General features: G+C 47.1%; 1 protein-coding gene across 2 annotated transcripts in view; it reads right to left on the bottom strand.

Annotated features, from left to right (window-relative positions):
- The window catches only part of ANKS6 (ankyrin repeat and sterile alpha motif domain containing 6), a 255,254-nt gene that overhangs the window by 41,713 nt on the left and 190,465 nt on the right, over positions 1–23,076 (bottom strand). Inside the window, exons 12-14 of one of the 2 annotated variants that reach the window (XR_010177741.1) lie at positions 14,394–14,583; positions 12,506–12,573; positions 12,143–12,255 (exon numbers count right to left, since the gene is read on the bottom strand). Coding sequence is in view for 1 of the 2 variants with exons in the window: in XM_063922805.1 (XP_063778875.1) it covers positions 12,506–12,573; positions 14,394–14,583 (258 nt within the window). In the remaining variant the exon portion in view is untranslated. The remainder of the gene's footprint in view (positions 1–12,142; positions 12,256–12,505; positions 12,574–14,393; positions 14,584–23,076) is intronic. The other variant, XM_063922805.1, reaches the window with a different exon arrangement.

Raw genomic sequence — 23,076 nt, forward strand, 5'->3', positions numbered from 1 at the left:
ATCCTTAAAAGTATATACACACATACTGGTGTTATACTGCGACCAGCAATCGCCTCAGCCTGGATGTGCAGTGCTGGGGTGGCTTGGTCGGATTCCCTGACTGAAAATATTGATACCCTGGACAGGGACAATATATTATTGACTATAGAGCATTTAAAGGATGCATTCCTATATATGCGAGATGCACAGAGAGACATTTGCACTCTGGCATCAAGAGTAAGTGCGATGTCCATTTCTGCCAGAAGAGGATTATGGACGCGACAGTGGTCAGGGGATGCGGATTCCAAACGGCATATGGAAGTATTGCCGTATAAAGGGGAGGAGTTATTTGGGGGCGGTCTATCAGACCTGGTGGCCACGGCAACGGCTGGGAAATCCACCTTTTTACCCCAAGTCACCTCGCAGCAGAAAAAGATACCGCCTTTTCAGGCTCAGTCCTTTCGTCCCCATAAGGGCAAGCGGGCAAAAGGCCACTCATATCTGCCCCGGGGCAGAGGAAGGGGAAAAAGACTACAACAGACAGCTTCTTCCCACGACCAGAAGCCCTCCCCCGCTTCTGCCAAGTCCTCAGCATGACGCTGGGGCCTTACAAGCGGACTCAGGCACGGTGGGGGCCCGTCTCAAGAATTTCAGCGCGCAGTGGGCTCACTCGCAAGTGGACCCCTGGATCCTGCAGGTAGTATCTCAGGGGTACAAATTGGAATTCGAGACGTCTCCCCCTCGCCGGTTCTTGAAGTCTGCTTTACCAACGTCTACCCCCGACAGGGAGGCGGTATTGGAAGCCATTCACAAGCTGTATTCCCAGCAAGTGATAATCAAGGTACCCCTCCTACAACAGGGAAAGGGGTATTACTCCACGCTGTTTGTGGTACCGAAGCCGGACGGCTCGGTGAGACCCATTTTAAATCTGAAAACCTTGAACACTTACATAAAAAGGTTCAAGTTCAAGATGGAGTCACTCAGAGCTGTGATAGCGAACCTGGAAGAAGGGGACTACATGGTGTCTCTGGACATCAAGGATGCTTACCTCCATGTCCCAATTTGCCCTTCTCACCAAGGGTACCTCAGGTTTGTGGTACAGAACTGTCACTATCAGTTTCAGACGCTGCCGTTTGGATTGTCCACGGCACCCCGGGTCTTTACCAAGGTAATGGCCGAAATGATGATTCTTCTTCGAAGAAAAGGCGTCTTAATTATCCCTTACTTGGACGATCTCCTGATAAGGGCACGGTCCATAGAACAGTTAGAGGTCGGAGTAGCACTATCGCAAATAGTACTACGACAGCACGGATGGATTCTAAATATTCCAAAATCGCAGCTGATTCCGACGACACGTCTGCTGTTCCTAGGGATGATTCTGGACACAGTACAGGAAAAGGTGTTTCTCCCGGAAGAGAAAGCCAGGGAGTTATCCGACCTAGTCAGGAAACTCCTAAGACCAGGCCAGGTGTCAGTGCATCAGTGCACAAGGGTCCTGGGAAAGATGGTGGCTTCTTACGCGATTCCATTCGGCAGATTCCACGCAAGAACTTTTCAGTTGGATCTGCTAGACAAATGGTCTGGATCGCATTTTCAAATGCATCAGCGGATAACCCTGTCTCCAAGGACAAGGGTGTCTCTCCTGTGGTGGTTACAGAGTGCTCATCTCCTAGAGGGCCGCAGATTCGGCATTCAGGATTGGGTCCTGGTGACCACGGATGCCAGCCTGAGAGGCTGGGGAGCAGTCACACAGGGAAAAAATTTCCAGGGCTTGTGGTCAAGCATGGAAACGTCACTTCACATAAATATCCTGGAACTAAGGGCCATTTACAATGCCCTAAGTCAGGCAAGGCCTCTGCTTCAGGGTCAGCCAGTATTGATCCAGTCGGACAACATCACGGTAGCCCACGTAAACAGACAGGGCGGCACAAGAAGCAGGAGGGCAATGACGGAAGTGGCAAGGATTCTTCACTGGGCGGAAAATCATGTGATAGCACTGTCAGCAGTGTTCATTCCGGGAGTGGACAACTGGGAAGCAGACTTCCTCAGCAGACACGATCTTCACCCGGGGGAGTGGGGACTTCACCCGGAAGTCTTCCACATGATTGTAAACCGTTGGGAAAAACCAAAGGTGGACATGATGGCGTCTCGCCTCAACAAAAAACTGGACAGATATTGTTCCAGGTCAAGGGACCCTCAGGCAATAGCTGTGGACGCTCTGGTAACACCGTGGGTGTACCGGTCAGTGTATGTGTTCCCTCCTCTTCCTCTCATACCAAAAGTACTGAGAATCATAAGAAGGAGAGGAGTAAAAACTATACTCGTGGCTCCGGATTGGCCAAGAAGGACTTGGTACCCGGAAATTCAAGAGATGCTCACGGAAGACCCGTGGCCTCTACCTCTAAGACAGGACCTGCTCCAGCAGGGACCATGTCTGTTCCAAGACTTACCGCGGCTGCGTTTGACGGCATGGCGGTTGAACGCCGGATCCTGAAGGAAAAAGGCATTCCGGATGAAGTCATCCCTACCCTGATCAAAGCCAGGAAGGATGTAACCGTACAACATTATCACCGTATTTGGCGTAAATATGTTGCGTGGTGCGAGGCCAGGAAGGCCCCTACGGAGGAATTTCAACTGGGTCGATTCCTGCATTTCCTGAAAACAGGACTGTCTATGGGCCTCAAATTAGGGTCCATTAAGGTTCAAATTTCGGCCCTGTCGATATTCTTCCAAAAAGAACTAGCTTCTGTACCTGAAGTTCAGACGTTTGTCAAGGGAGTACTGCATATACAGCCTCCTTTTGTGCCTCCAGTGGCACCTGGGGATCTCAATGTAGTGTTGGGATTCCTAAAATCACATTGGTTTGAACCACTCACCACTGTGGACTTGAAGTATCTCACTTGGAAAGTGGTAATGCTGTTAGCCCTGGCTTCAGCCAGGCGTGTATCAGAATTGGCGGCTTTATCCTATAAAAGCCCTTACCTAATTTTTCATACGGACAGGGCAGAATTGAGGACTCGTCCTCAATTTCTCCCTAAGGTGGTTTCAGCATTTCACTTAAACCAACCTATCGTGGTGCCTGCGGCTACTAGGGACTTGGAGGATTCCAAGTTGCTGGACGTAGTCAGGGCCCTGAAAATATATGTTTCCAGGACGGCTGGAGTCAGAAAATCTGACTCGCTGTTTATCCTGTATGCACCCAACAAGCTGGGTGCTCCTGCTTCTAAGCAGACGATTGCTCGTTGGATTTGTAGTACAATTCAGCTTGCACATTCTGTGGCAGGCCTGCCACAGCCAAAATCTATAAAAGCCCATTCCACACGGAAAGTGGGCTCATCTTGGGCGGCTGCCCGAGGGGTCTCGGCTTTACAACTTTGCCGAGCAGCTACTTGGTCAGGGGCAAACACGTTTGCTAAATTCTACAAATTTGATACCCTGGCTGAGGAGGACCTGGAGTTCTCTCATTCGGTGCTGCAGAGTCATCCGCACTCTCCCGCCCGTTTGGGAGCTTTGGTATAATCCCCATGGTCCTTTCGGAGTCCCCAGCATCCACTAGGACGTTAGAGAAAATAAGAATTTACTTACCGATAATTCTATTTCTCATAGTCCGTAGTGGATGCTGGGCGCCCATCCCAAGTGCGGATTGTCTGCATTACTTGTACATAGTTATTGTTACAAAAATCGGGTTATTGTTGTTGTGAGCCATCTTTTCAGAGGCTCCTTCTGTTATCATGCTGTTAACTGGGTTCAGATCACAAGTTGTACGGTGTGATTGGTGTGGCTGGTAATGAGTCTTACCCGGGATTCAAAATCCTTCCTTATTGTGTACGCTCGTCCGGGCACAGTATCCTAACTGAGGCTTGGAGGAGGGTCATAGGGGGAGGAGCCAGTGCACACCAGCTAGTCCTAAAGCTTTTACTTTGTGCCCAGTCTCCTGCGGAGCCGCTATTCCCCATGGTCCTTTCGGAGTCCCCAGCATCCACTACGGACTATGAGAAATAGAATTATCGGTAAGTAAATTCTTATTTTAGGATACCCTCCTGCTTTCTATCAGCAGGATCCTTAAGGGCGGCCATCTCAGGCGAAGGTAGAGCCCTTACAAGCGTGTGAGCGCTTTATCCCCCCTAGGGGGTGTTTCCCAACGCACCCTAACCTCTGGCGGGAAAGGATATAATGCCAATAACATTTTAGAAATTATCCGTTATTATCGGGGGAAACCCACGCATCATCACACACCTCATTTAATTTCTCAGATTCAGGAAAACTACAGGTAGTTTTTCCTCACCGAACATAATACCCCTTTTTTGGTGGTACTCGTATTATCAGAAATGTGTAAAACATTTTTCATTGCCTCAATCATGTAACGTGTGGCCCTACTGGAAGTCACATTCGTCTCTTCACCGTCAACACTGGAGTCAGTATCCGTGTCGGCGTCTATATCTGCCATCTGAGACGTCTGGACCGGCACAAGCTGAGTAGCCGGCTGTCTCATGTCAACCACTGTCTTTTATACAGAGCTGACACTGTCACGTAATTCCTTCCAACAGTTCATCCACTCAGGTGTCGACCCCCTAGGGGGTGACCTCACTATTACAGGCAATCTGCTCCGTCTCCACATCATTTTTCTCCTCATACATGTCGACACAAAAGTACCGACATACAGCACACACACAGGGAATGCTCTGATAGAGGACAGGACCCCACTAGCCCTTTGGGGAGACAGAGGGAGAGTTTGCCAGCACACACCAGAGCGCTATATATATACAGGGATAACCTTATATAAGTGTTTTTCCCCTTATAGCTGCTGTATAGTTAATACTGCGCCTAATTAGTGCCCCCCTCTCTTTTTTTTAACCCTTTCTGTAGTGTAGTGACTGCAGGGGAGAGACAGGGAGCTTCCCTCCAACGGAGCTGTGAGGGAAAATGGCGCCAGTGTGCTGAGGAGATAGGCTCCGCCCCTTTTTCGCGGACTTTTCTCCTGCTTTTTTATGGATTCTGGCAGGGGTTAAATGCATCCATATAGCCCAGGAGCTATATGTGCAAGGTGTTTTTATTGCGTCTCAGGGCGCCCCCCCCCCCAGCGCCCTGCACCCTCAGTGACCGAAGTGTGAAGTGTGCTGAGAGCAATGGCGCACAGCTGCAGTGCTGTGCGCTACCTTGTTGAAGACAGGACGTCTTCTGCCGCCGATTTTCCGGACCTCTTCTGCCTTCTGGCTCTGTAAGGGGGCCGGCGGCGCGGCTCTGGGACCCATCCAAGCTGGGCCTGTGATCGTCCCTCTGGAGCTAATGTCCAGTAGCCTAAGAAGCCCAATCCACTCTGCACGCAGGTGAGTTCGCTTCTTCTCCCCTTAGTCCCTCGATGCAGTGAGCCTGTTGCCAGCAGGTCTCACTGAAAATAAAAAACCTAATCTAAAACTTTCACTAAGAAGCTCAGGAGAGCCCCTAGTGTGCACCCTTCTCGTTCGGGCACAGAGATCTAACTGAGGCTTGGAGGAGGGTCATGGGGGGAGGAGCCAGTGCACACCAGATAGTCCTAAAGCTTTCTTTAGATGTGCCCAGTCTCCTGCGGAGCCGCTATTCCCCATGGTCCTTACGGAGTCCCCAGCATCCACTTAGGACGTTAGAGAAACTTGTTTAACCACCTTCTGACGCTTGAACCTATCTGGTTTCTTAGAAGGGACGGATGGCTCGGGATCATCCGTAATCTGTAAAATCAACTTAATAGCCTCCAAAAGATCAGGAACATCCACATGTGAACTACCCTCCCCATCAGCAGTATCTGTGTCAGAATCTGTGGGGTCAGTGTAAGTGCCATCTTCATCAGGTGTCGGTGACAGCAGTGGATTGTGAGGAGATAAGAGCTCGCTTAGAGGACCCCTTGGGCTTAGGCGAGCGAGGGTCAGACTTTTTAGTAGTCAGGGACTGGTTCAACTTCTTCAATTGAGCAGATAAATTGCCCGCCCACGTCGGGTTAGCTGCAGGGACCACATACGGTTGCACCGGCATAGGGGGTCCCATAGGGGGTGTTAGTTTATTAACTAGCGTACGTAGAAGTGTGGAAAAGGCAGCCCACGGTGGGTTATTATGTACCTCCGTTGCCACAGTCCCACTGGGGGGCAAGGAGCCCCCAGAACCAGAGCCCACAGCTGCTATATTCTCCTCATATGGATCTGTGGCTTCAGCAACACCGGCAGTGTGTTCAGCCCCAGAACCGTTACCTTCAGAAGCAGACATGATATAACTTGCAGTATCAGGTAACACAGTACAATTGGCAGCAGCACAATACCTCTTACCCAAACCCCTGCGCAGTGTAGTCAGCACAAGGAGAGATATAGGAGAGATATGGTGACTAAAATCACAGAGAAAAATACGTATGAGAGTATATCTTGTGAAAATCCTATATTATTTTAAAAACCTGACGCACCAAGCCCCCTCAGGTTATAGAATATAGGGACAGCAAGTTGAGTGAGAGACACTAAATGGAAACCACTCAGCAAGCTAATGCACACACATATAGTCACAGTTGTACAATGCAGAGGTTATTACTAACAATAATACTGCACTGGACCAGCTTATATAGCTATGTAGTCAATAGATATAACACTGCACAGTAAGAACTGGATGTATATCACAGGGTAATTGTACTAGAAAACCCTGACTAAATGCACTTTTTCTTAACTAACACTGTCTAAGTGACAGGTAGAATACTTAAGTGTCATGTAAAGTCACATCGCTGACAACCAGGCGGCTTTACACAGGAGGATTTGCCCAAGCAGTCCCAGGAACAGTGTAGCTGAGAGAAATAGCGCCCAAACATTGACAGGGAGTGAGGGAGAGACAGATATGCAGCTCCAGGGCGGGAACATTTGCTGGAAATGGCGCCCTGGGGCTGGGGGAGGGGCTCCAGGTCTAAGCCTTATCCCCCTGCTGGCAAAACCACCGGGTACTGCGGGCTACTAGTAAAACGGTTTTAAGGGAAAACCTGACCTGCATCCATGCCCTGGTGATCTAGTGGGATCGCCTGTACTGCCACAGTGTCCACCGCCAGCGCGCGCGGCCTGCCTCCCACTGACCGCGCCGGATCGCGATAAAGTACGGGTCCCGAAGCGTGGCCACGTGATCCCGGAGAGCCCCCGTCGTGTGTGCCTGACCATAGAAGAAAACCGGAGCCTCCTGCTGTAGTTACCCGGCAACCAGGGCTCGGGAGTGTACAGCGCCGCTGGGGAGAGATGGAGCTGCAGCAGTGAATGTCAAAAGACGTGTACACACTGCTGCAGCCCTTGAAGTCTTCACTTTTCTTCTCAAAAAGCTCTTCTTAGGGCTGCCCCTCTGTTATGTGCCTGCTATCTGCGGTACCAACTACAAAACTGAGCTCCTGTGCAGGGAGGCGGGGTTATAGAGGAGGCTGCGCTATGCATTCTGGGAACAGTCAAAGCTTTTCAGCCTGTTGGTGCCTCGGATCAAGATCCTACTCTACACCCCAATGTCTATCCTTGTGGAGCCCAGTGTACCCCGCAGCAGAAATACACATTATGATACATTATTTGTATAAGATTAATAAACAAGCCTGAACAGTGCCACCAACAACGTTGCTGCAGAACTACAGCCTCCTCAGACTATGGCAGAAATTGAGGGACCTACTGGACTTTGTTGTGTTCGATTCCAATGTTCGGAATACTGACGGGAAGGTAAATATACTTACCTTCCTCCCCCTGGCTCCCTAACACCCCTCTCCTTACCCCCCCCCCCTCCCCTGCAGCCTATACCTAACCCTCTCACCCCTGCCGCAGCCTAAACATAACCAGCTTAGCCTAACCCTCCCCTCCCCGCAGCATAATCCTAACCCTCCCCCCCTCCCGAAGCCTAACCCTAACCCTCCCTGCCTCCTAAACCTAACCCCCCGGGGCACAGCTTGATCCTAACCATCTCCCCACAGCATAAACCAAACCTCCCCCTTCACCCACGGCATACCTCTCCAGCTCTGTGGTGTGTTATCGTTCGGTATGCCGGCTGTCGGGATTCTGGCACCGGGATGATGTACCAATTCGGGATGCCGATGTTGGCATTCAAAATAGTGCCAGGATTCGGGCATCGGTATTCTGACTGCCGGGATCCTAATCGGATCACTCTGGCTTGGGTGGTTCCATGGAACATAGGTTAATTAATATTTTCCCTTTATGGTATATGTTTTACTTTATAAAATTCCACCTAGAAATCAAAGTTTATTTATTGTAGAAATTTCCCTTTAAGTCAGACTAAGGTTGACCGTGATTGATGTAAATATATATATATATATATATATATATATATATATATAGAAAGTTCCAAGAATAACCACCAGAGGGATTAGACCCAGAAAAACCGGCACACTGCTTGAATGCAAAAATTACTTTTTACTGATTGCAGAATGAACACGAATGTTTAAAAAGGCAGCAAGCATATGGCACACATGATGATGGCAGCATTTATTTATTTATTTATTAACAGTTTCTTATATAGCGCAGCAAATTCCGTTGCGCTTTACAATTTGAAATAACAATAACAAACTGGGTGATAACAGTCATAGAGGTAGGAAGGCCCTGCTCGCAAGCATATAAAGTGAATCAATTGATACTTAGCATATATAATTTCCATAGATTTTTTATTTATTTTTAAACTGAAATTAAAGTAGATAAGAATACAGTGGAGGAAGCAAGGAGTACATGGACAGCAGATGCAGAATGACATCCTGGAAAAGACAAATACAGCGACCGCTACACAGTGAACCCACTGACTATAGCAATAAACAAATAATTACGTCAATGTTATTTTACAGGGTGTGGTATGTTAGGTAGATAATACTTATGTCTAGGTCGACCACTATTGGTCGCCAGTAAGTAGGTCGACAGGGACTCTAGGTCGACATGAGAAAAGGTCAACATGAGTTTTGTTTACTTTTTTTGGTGTCGTTTTCTCTGTACAGAGGGGTTCATTCCGAGTTGATCGCTCGCTAGCAACTTTTTGCAGCGCTGCAATCAGATAGTCGCCGCCTATGGGGGGAGTGTATTTTCGCTATGCAAGTGTGCGAACGCCGTTGCAGCGGAGCGGTACAAACACAGTTTGTGCAGTTTCTGAGTAGCTCTGGACTTACTCAGCCGCTGCGATCACTTCAGTCTTTTTGGTCCCGGAATTGACGTCAGACACCCGCCCTGCAAATGCTTGGACGCGCCTGCGTTTTTCCAAACACTCCCAGAAAACGGTCAGTTGACACCCATAAACGCCCTCTTTCTGTCAATCACCTTGTGATCGCCCGTGCAGATGGATTCTTCGTTAAATCCATCGCCCAGCACCGATCCTCTTTGTAACCGTACGATGCACCTGCGTATTGCGGTGCATACGCAGTTTTGCAGAGATTTAACCTGATCGCAGCGCTGCAAAAAGTTGCTAGCTAGCGATCAATTCGGAATGACCCCCAGTGACCGTTCCCAATTGTAGTCCATGTGGATCATAAAGTATGAAATAGTTCTAAAAATGAAAAAAAAAAAAAAGTGAATAACTCATGTTGATCTTTTGTCATGTCGACCTAGAACATGTTGACCTAGAGTCCCTGTCAGCCCAGAAACCATGTCGACCTACTTACTGTTGACCAATAGTGGTCAACCTAGATAGTGTCGACCTACCTACTGTCGACCTAAAGACCGGATCCCATTTTACATGAGTGCTAAAAATAAAAAAAATTCCAAAAGGTGCAAATCTAACAGAATCGTGTTGTTATGAGAGATTTCCCATTGTGATATAAACACAACAACATAAGCAATGCAGATACTGCATCATCTGAAAAAGGCCACTCAATGTCAATTAGTCCAGACTGGCCATTGCTCATTGCCAGAGTCTCCACACTATACTTATATTAAAACTCACCAGAATGTGTAATATTGAATATTATTCTCTGAAATTACTGATTTATTTATGTAATAAAGAAAATGGTCTTCTGGTTACAATTGGAAAATAAATTGTTATAGTAAAAGTCACTTCAAAGTACAACAATAGTTATCAACAGTGATCATTAGAGGAAAAACATCACTGCACAGACTACTATATGGTGTCATATCAAAGTGGATTTCAAACCAAAGTAATGTAATACTGGCGGGAGAAGGAGGGATTGGGGGGGGGGGGGTTGCTGCCACTATAGCAGGAGGGACACAGTGTGAGGTTCTGCTGCCATAACGGCAACCAGACACGCCTCTCAAAGCCAGGTCTCTATTTTGGACTATTCCCCAATTCCCCAATTAGTGCACCGTGTCCCCTCGCATGGCGAGCGAAACTTCGGGCAGGGTGCCTCGCTCAACTACTGCTTCGCTCGGCACAGATTACCACTCCAATCATAGTCCATGTGGATCGTTAAGTATGAAAAAAAAAAAAGAATGTGAAAAACTCATGTCAACCTTTTGACCTGTCGACCTAACGGCCATGTCTACCTAATGGCATTGTCGACCTTCAGTGGTCGACCTAAGTTGTGTCGACCTAAGGACCGTAACCCTAGTAAATGTAGCCCTGTGTGTGCCAGTAATCATGACCAGTCCACTAGGAGCAATTACTATACCATGAGAAAAAATACTTAAAATCTTTAAATAATCATGATTTCAAATTTTGTAATAAGAGTTATTCTTTTTCTGTAATAAATGGTCAAGGCCAGTGCGCCAGGTTGGCTATTTGTCTGTTGTCTTCTCTCCCTGTTATATTCTGAGAACATTTACTAGAGTTTAGTAACGTAAATATTAATGAGCAGATATGGGCCTGTACATTCCAGCCATTTAATTAGCAAAATCATAAGGCTCACAGTGGAAGATATTCTCCAAAATATATGTTGGGTAATATGCCACACTTACGGTAACCTTTCTGAATGCAGTTTTGTTTGCAACCTCATAGTTCTGCACACAAAAATCTATGTGTCTGATGGCACCAAGTACAAAGTTGTTTTGAAGATCTGCTGAACACCATCTCACTTCTGCTGCTGGAGAGTTCAACACATCGCTCTTCCTCACTTAGTAATATCAGTGCTCTCTTTGGTGACCATAGTTGCCAGTGCCACCACAATCTCTGCGAATACAGGGTGATTCAAAAGTCGCAGTACACCCTTTTGTTTCAAAAACTGTGCAGGAAATGGGAAAACTGAATACTCCAGTAAGGTATGGGTGAGGTTGGCTATCTTTTAGGGAATGTATCAAACATGGGTACCATCTTGAATCTACGTCAGTTTTTCAAATGGAAAGGGGGTTTTGTAACATGTCTAATAGCAGCAGACTTTGCTGAAAAGTTTATTGCTGCAAACAGATTTGAAATAGCAGTTATGGTTCAAAAGTTACCACACTTTTTTGTTGCAGGTAACTGAAGATGGCTTTGATAAAAGAGGATAGAAGTGAGGTCATTTTGATGTCTGGAGAATGAAGTTTCCATGTCATAGCTGCAGATTTTAACAACCGGCACCCAGACAGACCTCCAATTTCACATAACACTGTCAGGTGTTTAATTTCCAAATTCTCGAGAAAATGGGGCAACAGTATGTCAGCCGCAGTCCCAGTTTCTCAGAATTTCCCATTTCCTGCACAGTTTTTGAAACAAAAGGGTGTACTGCGAATTTTGAATCACCCAGTATAGTGAGCAAGTAACCTGGCTCTGTGTTCAGAAGTGAGTAGGATACTAAAAAACACACCCAGAAGGGTAATGAGAGAAGTGGAGACACAGTAATGACTGACTGTCCTGACATTTCTACTTTGAGGGAACGATCTTTCTACAAAAACTAGTTCATCTGTCATTTCTCCATTTAATATTGTCTGTTCTCCTTCCAACCATAGCATACAGTACACCTGGGAGGGGCATATAAATACCTGTCGCCACTGGTTGCTTTAATACTGGTGGCTCATAAGGAATCTTCCACTTTCTTACTGTATGTATCTTTTGTTTATCACAACTCATTATATAGTAAGTTAATTTTGGCAAAACCATCTTTATTTCTGTAAGTTATGTATTTGTATCATAGTTCCCATTAATGTACAGAGCTACGTAATATGTTTGCTCTTTATAAATAAGGCATAATAGCAATTATAGTAAAATCCCAGCCATAATAAATTGTTCGCTATCATGTTAACTTCACGGTACAGAATATTCTTACATAGATACATACATCTAGCCTCAATACGCCATGCAGAGGGGGATGCCTGGTGGGGGAGAGCTGACAGGTCCCATGAGACTCTGCTAGCATCTGGTGTCTTTCTGCATCTTTTTTGCCGACTGGGTCTGTATATGAAACACAACAGAACTAGGTATGAAAAGACGCTGCAGCTGCTGCATCATTGCACTTCGTATACAGATTTAGAGATTCAGTCGCACACAGTTATACAAGACATATCAGTCTCACGGGACCTGGCATGCCAAGAGGAGCTGTTTGGCACTACATTAGCAGAGCTGTAGGTGGGCACATCTGTGTATTAAACCCATGTTTTCAATAGAATTTTTAATTCTCAATTCAGAATATTAAGCAACTTACTTCTTGCTCCTCAAAAATAGGCTGGTACTTCTCGAGTGACAACTTCTTGAGTATGGCAGACAGCTCATCTAAAAAAAAAAAAACGTTCTGAATACAGGGTAGTATATAATTCAGTGATACACCTAGTAAAGTTAAAAAAAAATGTTCTGGACAACTATATTCTCGTATTTTGCTATCACAAAGTCAGAGATTAATCATTTTGATTAAGTGCCAGCAATGTATACATTACTGGCTTATATTGATCATTGGTGGCCAGTGGCACCAGTAATATATACATTGCTGGCCTGTGTCAGCAATGTATATATTACTGGCTAAAATAAAAAAACAATAAACAAACATTGGTGCCCAGTGGTATATAGATGGCTGGCCTATGCCAGCAATGTATATAACCCAGGGACACAAGCTGATGCAGCGACTCACTTCAGTGATATCGCTGCTTGATGATCCGTGCCTGCTGCTGCGCTGCATGTAGCTGGAGGGAGCAGGGCCAGCGGCGGGCGCTGGAGAAACCAGATGGGACTGCAGCGCCAAAGAAGGTTTGGGAGAATACAGGGCGGGTCCGGCCAGCGGAAAATAATTCATCCTCCAGCCATCATCGCTCGCGGCAGTACGATGAGCAATGATGACTGGAAAAGGAACCATCATCTGAAAGCATGCTGGTCAAACTAGCCGATGGAGCACCTCGCTGACGATGATGCGGGAGCACACATCATCACCAGTCGTCAATCGCGGAGCCATACACACTGAGATTTTGACCTCAAAATCGCTAAAAACGGCCAAAATTAACGATTTTTAGGCCAAAATCGCCCAGTGTGTATGGGCCTTTAGATTAGCACATGCACAGTATGGTTTTTCAGACTTTTTGTGCATGCGCAGTAGCAAATAATCGCTGAACTGTGCAAACATCAGTATAATGTCCAGCTCTGAATTAGGCCCTATATAGTCAGAATAATTATCAATAACATTACACAACATAAATATTTCATACAAATCAGTGTGTATACTACTGAAAGGAGTTGAAATAAAACTCTTGCAGCACAAATATGAGATTCAGATAACTATCTCATACTTGGAGATGTACAAGATAAAGTCCTAGGTAATGAAGGTGCAAATTGGACAAACATGAGACAGAGGGCGCATAGATGAAACCAGTCAAGATTCTCAGGCAAACTTTAATCTGAACTTCTCCACAGTCACTTCTAGATGTGAGATCTTATATACGCTGATTACAGTCAGTTGTTATAATGATAGTTATCAGAATTTCATTTGTGCTGCAAGATTTATTTATTTTTGACTTATTTCAGTGGTGTACACACTGTATTTATTTCTGTTGTGAAATTTCATTGATTATTCTAATAAATATATTTTTCTTAAGATCCGTACACATGGAGCGATTTTGACTGAGCGATTTACCTTGAACTGGCAGTAGGCGATTTTGACTATCTTTACCAGCGATTCTGACTAAGTGTACAAGCGATTTTGGCTATGGGCAGTTTTGACTAACTCACTTAAATAGGAAGGTGCTTTTACTTTTCCAGCAACATAGTGAAAATTGACTTGCCTGCACAGTCTATTATTCCCAACGATAGTGACCTGGCGGGGACGCGCATCGCTATCGCTCGCTGTGTACATACGGAGCGATAGGTGCTAACTTTCTTAGCGATTTTGACTATATAGTCAAAATCGCTGAGCCATATCGCTCCGTGTGTACACACCTCTACAGACTTTAATTATACTTGCCCATTTCATATTTTTTTATATGTATTTATTTATTTATAATTTAGGTTTAATTTTTTCATTGTAACCTTGGTACCATCTTTTTTGTCCCTCTTTTTCGACAGTGTAGTGGAGTTTCAAACTATGTGGGTTTTGGGTCAGAAAGGCATACCTTCATCAGTAATGGTTCCACTGCTAGAGCCTCCACTACTCTTCGACTGCTTGTGAGAAGAGGAAGAAGATACGGATGACTCTGCTAGACGACCTTTTGGTGTAGATGATGGAGAAGGGGTCAGCGTAGGGGATGTGCTCTTAGAGGTAGAGGATGTCCCTGATTGAGGACGCTTTACAATATCAACTTTCTGTTCAGATTAGTTAAAAGACATAATTAGTTGAACAATTCAGAAACAGAATTTTTTATATTTACCATTAAATCCCTTTCTTAGGGTCTATCGGGGGACACTGCTCACCATTAAGTTAGATTTAGGGCTTAATTTAGGTTTATTTTGTTCAATATGAGCTTCACTCCTATAGCTGCTCACCAGTTATGAGTTTACAAGCATCAAAACGATAGGGTGCATAGAAGAAGATAGCGAGATAGAAAAAGATTGGGAGGGAACAGTGTCCTCTAGAATGACTTAGAGAAAGGAATTTCTTTAATAATAAGTACCAAAAAATAAGAATTTACTTACCGATAATTCTATTTCTCGTAGTCCGTAGTGGATGCTGGGAACTCCGTAAGGACCATGGGGATTAGCAGCTCCGCAGGAGACTGGGCACAAAAGTAAAGCTTTAGGACTACCTGGTGTGCACTGGCTCCTCCCCCTATGACCCTCCTCCAAGCCTCAGTTAGGATACTGTGCCCGGACGAGCGTACACAATAAGGAAGGATTTTGAATCTCGGGTAAGACTCATACCAGCCACACCAATCACACCGTACAACCTGTGATCTGAACCCAGTTAACAGCATGATAACAGAGGAGCCTCTGAAAAGATGGCTCACAACAATAATAACCCGATTTTTGTAACAATAACTATGTACAAGTATTGCAGACAATCCGCACTTGGGATGGGCGCCCAGCATCCACTACGGACTACGAGAAATAGAATTATCGGTAAGTAAATTCTTATTTTCTCTGACGTCCTAGTGGATGCTGGGAACTCCGTAAGGACCATGGGGATTATACCAAAGCTCCCAAACGGGCGGGAGAGTGCGGATGACTCTGCAGCACCGAATGAGAGAACTCCAGGTCCTCCTCAGCCAGGGTATCAAATTTGTAGAATTTTGCAAACGTGTTTGCCCCTGACCAAGTAGCTGCTCGGCAAAGTTGTAAAGCCGAGACCCCTCGGGCAGCCGCCCAAGATGAGCCCACCTTCCTTGTGGAATGGGCTTTTACAGATTTTGGCTGTGGCAGGCCTGCCACAGAATGTGCAAGCTGAATTGTATTACAAATCCAACGAGCAATAGTCTGCTTAGAAGCAGGAGCACCCAACTTGTTGGGTGCATACAGGATAAACAGCGAGTCAGATTTTCTGACTCCAGCCGTCCTGGAAACATATATTTTCAGGGCCCTGACTATGTCCAACAACTTGGAGTCCTCCAAGTCACTAGTAGCCGCAGGTACCACAATAGGTTGGTTCAGATGAAACGCTGAAACCACCTTAGGGAGAAAATGAGGACGAGTCCTCAATTCCGCCCCGTCTGAATGGAAGATCAGATAAGGGCTTTTACAGGATAAAGCCGCCAATTCTGACACGCGCCTGGCCGAGGCCAGGGCCAACAGCATGACCACTTTCCATGTGAGATATTTTAACTCCACAGATTCAAGTGGTTCAAACCATTGTGACTTTAGGAACCCCAAAACTACATTGAGATCCCAAGGTGCCACTGGAGGCACAAAAAGGAGGCTGTATATGCAGTACCCCTTTTACAAACGTCTGAACTTCAGGAACTGAAGCTAGTTCTTTCTGGAAGAAAATTGACAGGGCCGAAATTTAAACCTTAATGGACCCCAATTTTAGGCCCATAGACACTCCTGTTTGCAGGAAATGCAGGAATCGACCTAGTTGAAATTCCTCCATCGGGGCCTTACTGGCCTCGCACCACGCAACATATTTTCGCCAAATGCGGTGATAATGCTTTGCGGTTACATCCTTCCTGGCTTTGATCAGGGTAGGGATGACTTCATCCGGAATGCCTTTTTCCTTCAGGATCTGGCGTTCAACCGCCCTGCCGTCAAACGCAGCCACGGTAAGTCTTGGAATAGACAGGGTCCTTGATGGAGCAGGTCCCTTCTTAAAGGTAGATGCCACGGGTCCTCCGTGAGCATCACTTGAAGTTCCGGGTACCAAGTCCTTCTTGGCCAATCCGGAGCCACGAGTATAGTTCTTACTCCCCTCCGTCTTATAATTCTCAGTACTTTTGGTAAGAGAGGAAGAGGAGGGAACACATACACTGACTGGTACACCCACGGTGTTACCAGAGCGTCCACAGCTATTGCCTGAGGGTCCCTTGACCTGGCGCAATACCTGTCCAAATTTTTTGTTTAGGCGGGACGCCATCATGTCCACCTTTGGTTTTTCCCAACGGTTTACAATCATGTGGAAGACTTCTGCTGAGGAAGTCTGTTTCCCAGTTGTCCACTCCCGGAATGAACACTGCTGACAATGCTATCACATGATTTTCCGCCCAGCGAAAAATCCTTGCAGCTTCTGCCATTGCCCTCCTGCTTCTTGTGCCGCCCTGTCTGTCTACGTGGGCGACTGCCGTGATGTTGTCCGACTGGATCAGCACCGGCTGACCTTGAAGCAGAGGTCTTGCTTGGCTTAGGGCATTGTAAATGGCCCTTAGCTCCAAGATATTTATGTGAAGTGATGTCTCCAGGCTTGACCACAAGCCCTGGAAATTTCTTCCCTGTGTGACTGCTCCCCAGCCTCGCAGGCTGGCATCCGTGGTCACCAGGACCCAGTCCTGAATGCCGAATCTGCGCCCTCTAGAAGATGAGCACTCTGCAACCACCACAGGAGAGACACCCTTGTCTTTGGTGACAGGGTTATCCGCTGATGCATCTGAAGATGCGATCCGGACCATTTTTCCAGCAGGTCCCACTGGAAAGTTCTTGCGTGGAATCTGCCGAATGGAATTGCCTCGTAGGAAGCCACCATTTTTCCCAGGACCCTTGTGCACTGATGCACTGACACTTGGCCTGGTTTTAGGAGGTTTCTGACTAGTTCGGATAACTCCCTGGCTTTCTCCTCCTGGAGAAACACCTTTTTCTGGACTGTGTCCAGGATCATCCTTAGGAATAGAAGACGTGTCGTCGGGATCAGCTGCGATTTTGGAATATTAAGAATCCAACCGTGCTGCCGCAACACTACTTGAGATAGTGCTACCCCGACTACCAACTGTTCCCTGGATCTTGCCCTTATCCGGAGATCGTCCAAGTAAGGGATAATTAAAACTCCCTTCCTTCGAAGGAGTATCATCATTTCGGCCATTACTTTGGTAAAGACCCGGGGTGCCGTGGACAAACCAAACGGCAGCGTCTGAAACGGATAGTGACAGTTCTGTACCACAAACCTGAGGTACCCTTGATGAGAAGGGTAAATTGGGACATGGAGATAAGCATCCTTGATGTCCAGAGACACCATATAATCCCCTTCTTCCAGGTTTGCAATCACCGCTCTGAGTGACTCCATCTTGAATTTGAACCTTTGTATGTAAGTGTTCAAGGATTTCAGATTTAAATTAGGTCTCACCGAGCCGTCCGGCTTCGGTACCACAAACAGCGTGGAATAATACCCCTTTCCCTGTTGTAGGAGGGGTACCTTGATTATCACCTGCTGGGAATACAGCTTGTGAATGGCTTCCCATACCGCCTCCCTGTCGGAGGGAGACGTCGGTAAAGCAGACTTTAGGAAACGGCGAAGGGGAGACGTCTCGAATTCCAATTTGTACCCCTGAGATACCACCTGAAGGATCCAGGGGTCCACCTGTGAGTGAGCCCACTGCACGCTGAAATTTTTGAGACGGGCCCCCACCGTGCCTGAGTCCGCTTGTAAAGCCCCAGCGTCATGCTGAGGACTTGGCAGAAAACGGGAGAGGGCTTCTGTTCCTGGGAACTGGCTGTTTGCTGCAGCCTTTTTCCTCTCCCTCTGCCACGGGGCAGAAATGAGGAGCCTTTTGCCCGCTTGCCCTTATGGGGCCCAAAGGACTGCGCCTGATAATACGGCGTCTTCTTATGTTGAGAGGCTACCTGGGGTAAAAATGTGGATTTCCCAGCCGTTGCCGTGGCCACCAGGTCTGTTAGACCTACCCCAAATAACTCCTCCCTTTTATAAGGCGATACTTCCATATGCCTTTTGGAATCAGCATCACCTGACCACTGTCTTGTCCATAACCCTCTTCTGGCAGAAATGGACAGCGCACTTACTCTTGATGCCAGTCGGCAAATATCCCTCTGTGCATCACGCATATATAGAAATGCATCTTTTAAATGCTCTATAGTCAGTAATATACTGTCCCTATCTAGGGTATCAATATTGTCAGTCAGGGAATCCGACCAAGCCACCCCAGCACTGCACATCCAGGCTGAGGCGATTGCTGGTCGCAGTATCACACCCGTGTGAGTGTATATACATTTTACTGCTTTCTGTCAGCAGGTTCCTTAAGGGCGGCCGTATCCGGGGACGGTAGTGCCACCTGTTTAGACAAGCGTGTGAGCGCTTTATTCATCCTAGGGGGTGTTTCCCAACGTGCCCTATCCTCTGGCGGGAAGGGGTATGATGCTAATAACTTTTTAGGAATTAACAGTTTTTATCGGGGGAAACCCACGCATCATCACACACTTCATTTAATTCCTCAGATGCAGGAAAAACTACAGGCAGTTTTTTCTCACCCAACATAATACCCTTTTTAGTGGTACTGGTATTATCAGAAATGTGTAAAAACATTTTACATAGCCTCAATCATGTAACGTGTGGCCCTACTGGAAGTCACATTCGTCTCTTAATCGTCGACACTGGAGTCAGTATCCGTGTCGGCGTCTGTATCTAATATCTGCGTGGCCGGGCACAAAAATCTAACTGAGGCTTGGAGGAGGGTCATAGGGGGAGGAGCCAGTGCACACCAGGTAGTCCTAAAGCTTTACTTTTGTGCCCAGTCTCCTGCGGAGCCGCTAATCCCCATGGTCCTTACGGAGTTCCCAGCATCCACTAGGACGTCAGAGAAATCCTTTTTCCCTCCTCCATCTGGGGTACACTGCTCAACATGGGGACATTCCAATGCTATTATTAGGGAACAGCAAATGAAAATTTTTCTTCCAAGGTCATCATCTTCTGATGAAAAGCCCAGAAATTTATAGAATTCCATGATTGCACAGACTGATGACCACGTGCTTTCCTGACACAGTTACTTGGCTGCAGCTTCATGTCTAGTCGCCTATGAATCACCAACCGACCTGGCGAAATGGGCAAAGATTTGGGAAGAAATAGGCTGCCCAGATGTAGTACAAGTCTGCTGAATAGCTGGCCTAATCGAAACATAGGATTTTAATTACTTACCGGTAAATCCTATTCTCGTAGTCCATAAGGGATATTGGGGAGACTTAGTAGGATGGGGTATAGACGGGGTCCAAAGGAGCCGATGCATTTTACATTTCTTCACTGGGTGTGCTGGCTACTGCCCTCTATGACCCCTCCCACAGGCAGTTATAGGTAAAACAGTGTCCGAAGTAGAAAGGACATACTTGAGAGAAGGAACATAACAACAATAAGTGGTGAGATTTACAAACCAGGAACACAAAACAACCAGCAACAGCTGGAAACAACAAACAGCAACAGCTGAACAGGTAACAATATAAGAGAACCCGCAGAAAAGTCAACGCACTGAGGCGGGCGCCCAATGGGGGTAATTCCGAGTTGTTTGCTCGTTGCCGATTTTCGCAACGGAGCAATTAAGGCAAAAATGCACATGCACATGGTACGCAGCGCGCATTCGCTAAGTATTTTAGCACAAAACTTAGTAGATTTACTCACGTCCGAACGAAGAATTTTCATTGTTGAAGTGATCGGAGTGTGATTGACAGGAAGTGGGTGTTTCCGGGCGGAAACTGACCGTTTTCTGGGAGTGTGCGGAAAAACGCAGGCGTGCCAGGATAAAACGCGGGAGTGTCTGGAGAAACGGGGGAGTGGCTGGCCGAACGCAGGGCGTGTTTGTGACGTCAAACCAGGAACGAAGCGGGCTGAGCTGATCGCAGTGTAGGAGTAAGTCTCGAGCTACTCAGAATCTAAGAATTATTTAATCGCAATTCTGCTACTCTTTTATTCGCTATTCTGCTAAGCTAAGATACACTCCCAGAGGGCGGCGGCCTAGCGTGTGCAATGCTGCTAAAAGCAGCTAGCGAGCGATCAAATCGTAATGAGGGCCAATATCCCTTATGGACTACGAGAATAGGATTTACCGGTAGGTAATTAAAATCCTATTTTCTCTAGCATCCATAAGGGATATTGGGGAGACTAAGTACGATGGGGACGTCCCAAAGCTTCTAGAACGGGCGGGAATGTGCGGAGACTTCTGCAGCACCGCCTGCCCAAACTGGGTATCCGCTTTGGCCAGGGTATAAAATTTATAGAATTTTACAAAAGTGTTCTTCCCCGAACAGGTAGCAGCTTGGCATAGTTGCAAGGCCGAGACTCCACGGGCAGCCACACAGGAAGAGCCCACCGATCTTGTAGAGTGGGCCTTCAGCGACTTAGGAACAGGTAAGGCTGCCGCCGACACATCGGCCTGTTGGATAGTAAGTCTAAGCCAATGAGCAATGGACTGCTTCGAAGCAGGATAACCCTTTTTCTTCGCATCATTGAGCACGAACAAGGAATCCATTTTTCCGATCCAAGCCTTTCACTTGACATAGATCTTCAAGGCTCGCACAGCATCCAATGCCTCCGGAGGAGCAGAAGTGCCAGAACTTGACGGAACCACAATAGGTTGATACAAGTGGAATGCAGAGACAACCTTCGGCAGGAACTGCTGCCTGGTCCTGAGCTCCACTCTGTCCTCGTAAAAGGCCAAGTACGGACTTTTACACAATAAGGCCCCCAATTCTGAGACACATATAGCAGAAGCCAGGGACAGTAACATCACCGTCTTCCACGTGAGGTACTTGTCTACTACCGTCATCAGAGGTTCAAACCAGGAGGACTGTAGAAATTCCAACACTACATTCAAATCCCAGGGTTCCGTGGGCGGCACAAAAGAAGGTTGAAATTGAAGTACTCCTTGCAAGAAGGTCTGAACTTCTGGCAATAATGCCAAATTCTTCTGGAAGAAAATTGAAAGGGCTGAAATATGGACCTTAATAGTACCCAGGCGTAAGCCCTTATCCACACCAGCTTGCAGGAAACGGAGGAAACGTCGCAAGTGGAAGTCTGCAGGCAGATACGAGCATTCCTCACACCAAGAGACCTATATCCTCCAGATATGATGATAGTGTTTTGACGTTCTTGTGAGCTAGGATGTTCCGCTCAACCTCAATACCGTCAAACGAAGTCGCCGTAAGTCCGGGTAGACGAACGGTCCTTGTTGAAGCGGTAGAGGCCAAGGGTCTTTAGACGGACATGTCCAGAAAATCCGCGTACCACACCCTCCGAGGCCAATCTGAGGCAATCAGAATTGCCTGGACTCCTTGATTTTTGATTTGCTTGAGCACCCTTGGGAGCAAAGGAATCGGAGGAAACAGGTAGACCAGCCGGTAAGGCCAAGGCGACTTCAGCGCATCCACTGCCCTCGCCTGAGGGTCCCTGGTTCGTGAGCAATACCAGTGAAGCTTCTTGTTGAGTTGAGAAGCCATCATGTCTATTTGTGGGCAGCTCCACCGGTCGATGATCTGCTGAAACACCTGATGGTGGAGCCTCCACTCCCCCGGGTGGCGATCGTGATGACTCAGGAAGTCCGCTTCCCAGTTGTCCACTCCCGGAATGAAGATTGCTCACATTGTTCTTGCATTTCTTTCCGCCCAGAGGAGTATCTTTGACACCTCTCACATGTAGGCTCTGCTTTTTGTTCCTCATTGCCAATTGATGTACGTCACTACTGTGGCGTTGTCCGACTGTACTTGGTTCGCGTGATCCTTGAGTAAAAGAGAGGCCTGAAGCAGAGCATTATAGATCGCCCGAAGTTCCAGAATGTTGTTCGGAAGGAAGGGTTTGCGGGCTGACCACCTGCCCTGGAACTGAGCCCCTTGGGTAACAGCTCCCCATCCTCTCAGACTCGCATCCATCGTGAGGAGGATCCAATCCTGAATCCCGAGACTCCAGCCTTGCAGGAGATTGGAGGACTGCAGCCTGCAGCCACGACAGGAGGGAAATCCTGGCCTGAGGTGACAGCCGTATCGTCCAGTGCATCTGCAGATGTGGTCCGAACCACTTACTCAGGAGATCCAATTGAAATGTTCTGGCATGGACCTCCCATATTGGATCGCCTCGTATGAGGAAACCATTTACCCCAACAATCTTATGCAAAGATGGATATATACTCGAGCAGGTCGGAGCACCAAACGGACCATCTCCTGAAGTGTTTTCGCCTTGTCCTCCGGGAGGAACACCTTCTGGACCACAGTGTCCAGTAACATCCCCAGGAATAGGAGCCGCTGAGTTGGCTCCAGGTGGGACTTCTGTAAATTGAGAATCCACCCATGGTGTGACAGACGTTGGATAGTGCGGTCGATATGGAACAATAAAAGCTCCCTGGATCTTGCTTTTATCAGGAGGTCGTCCAGGTAGGGGACAACACTGACCCCCTGGACCCAGAGCTGGAACATAATCTCCGCCATTACCTTTGTGAATGCCCTCGGAGC

Source organism: Pseudophryne corroboree, chromosome 5 (assembly GCF_028390025.1).
Source record: "Pseudophryne corroboree isolate aPseCor3 chromosome 5, aPseCor3.hap2, whole genome shotgun sequence".
Lineage (NCBI taxonomy): Eukaryota > Metazoa > Chordata > Amphibia > Anura > Myobatrachidae > Pseudophryne > Pseudophryne corroboree.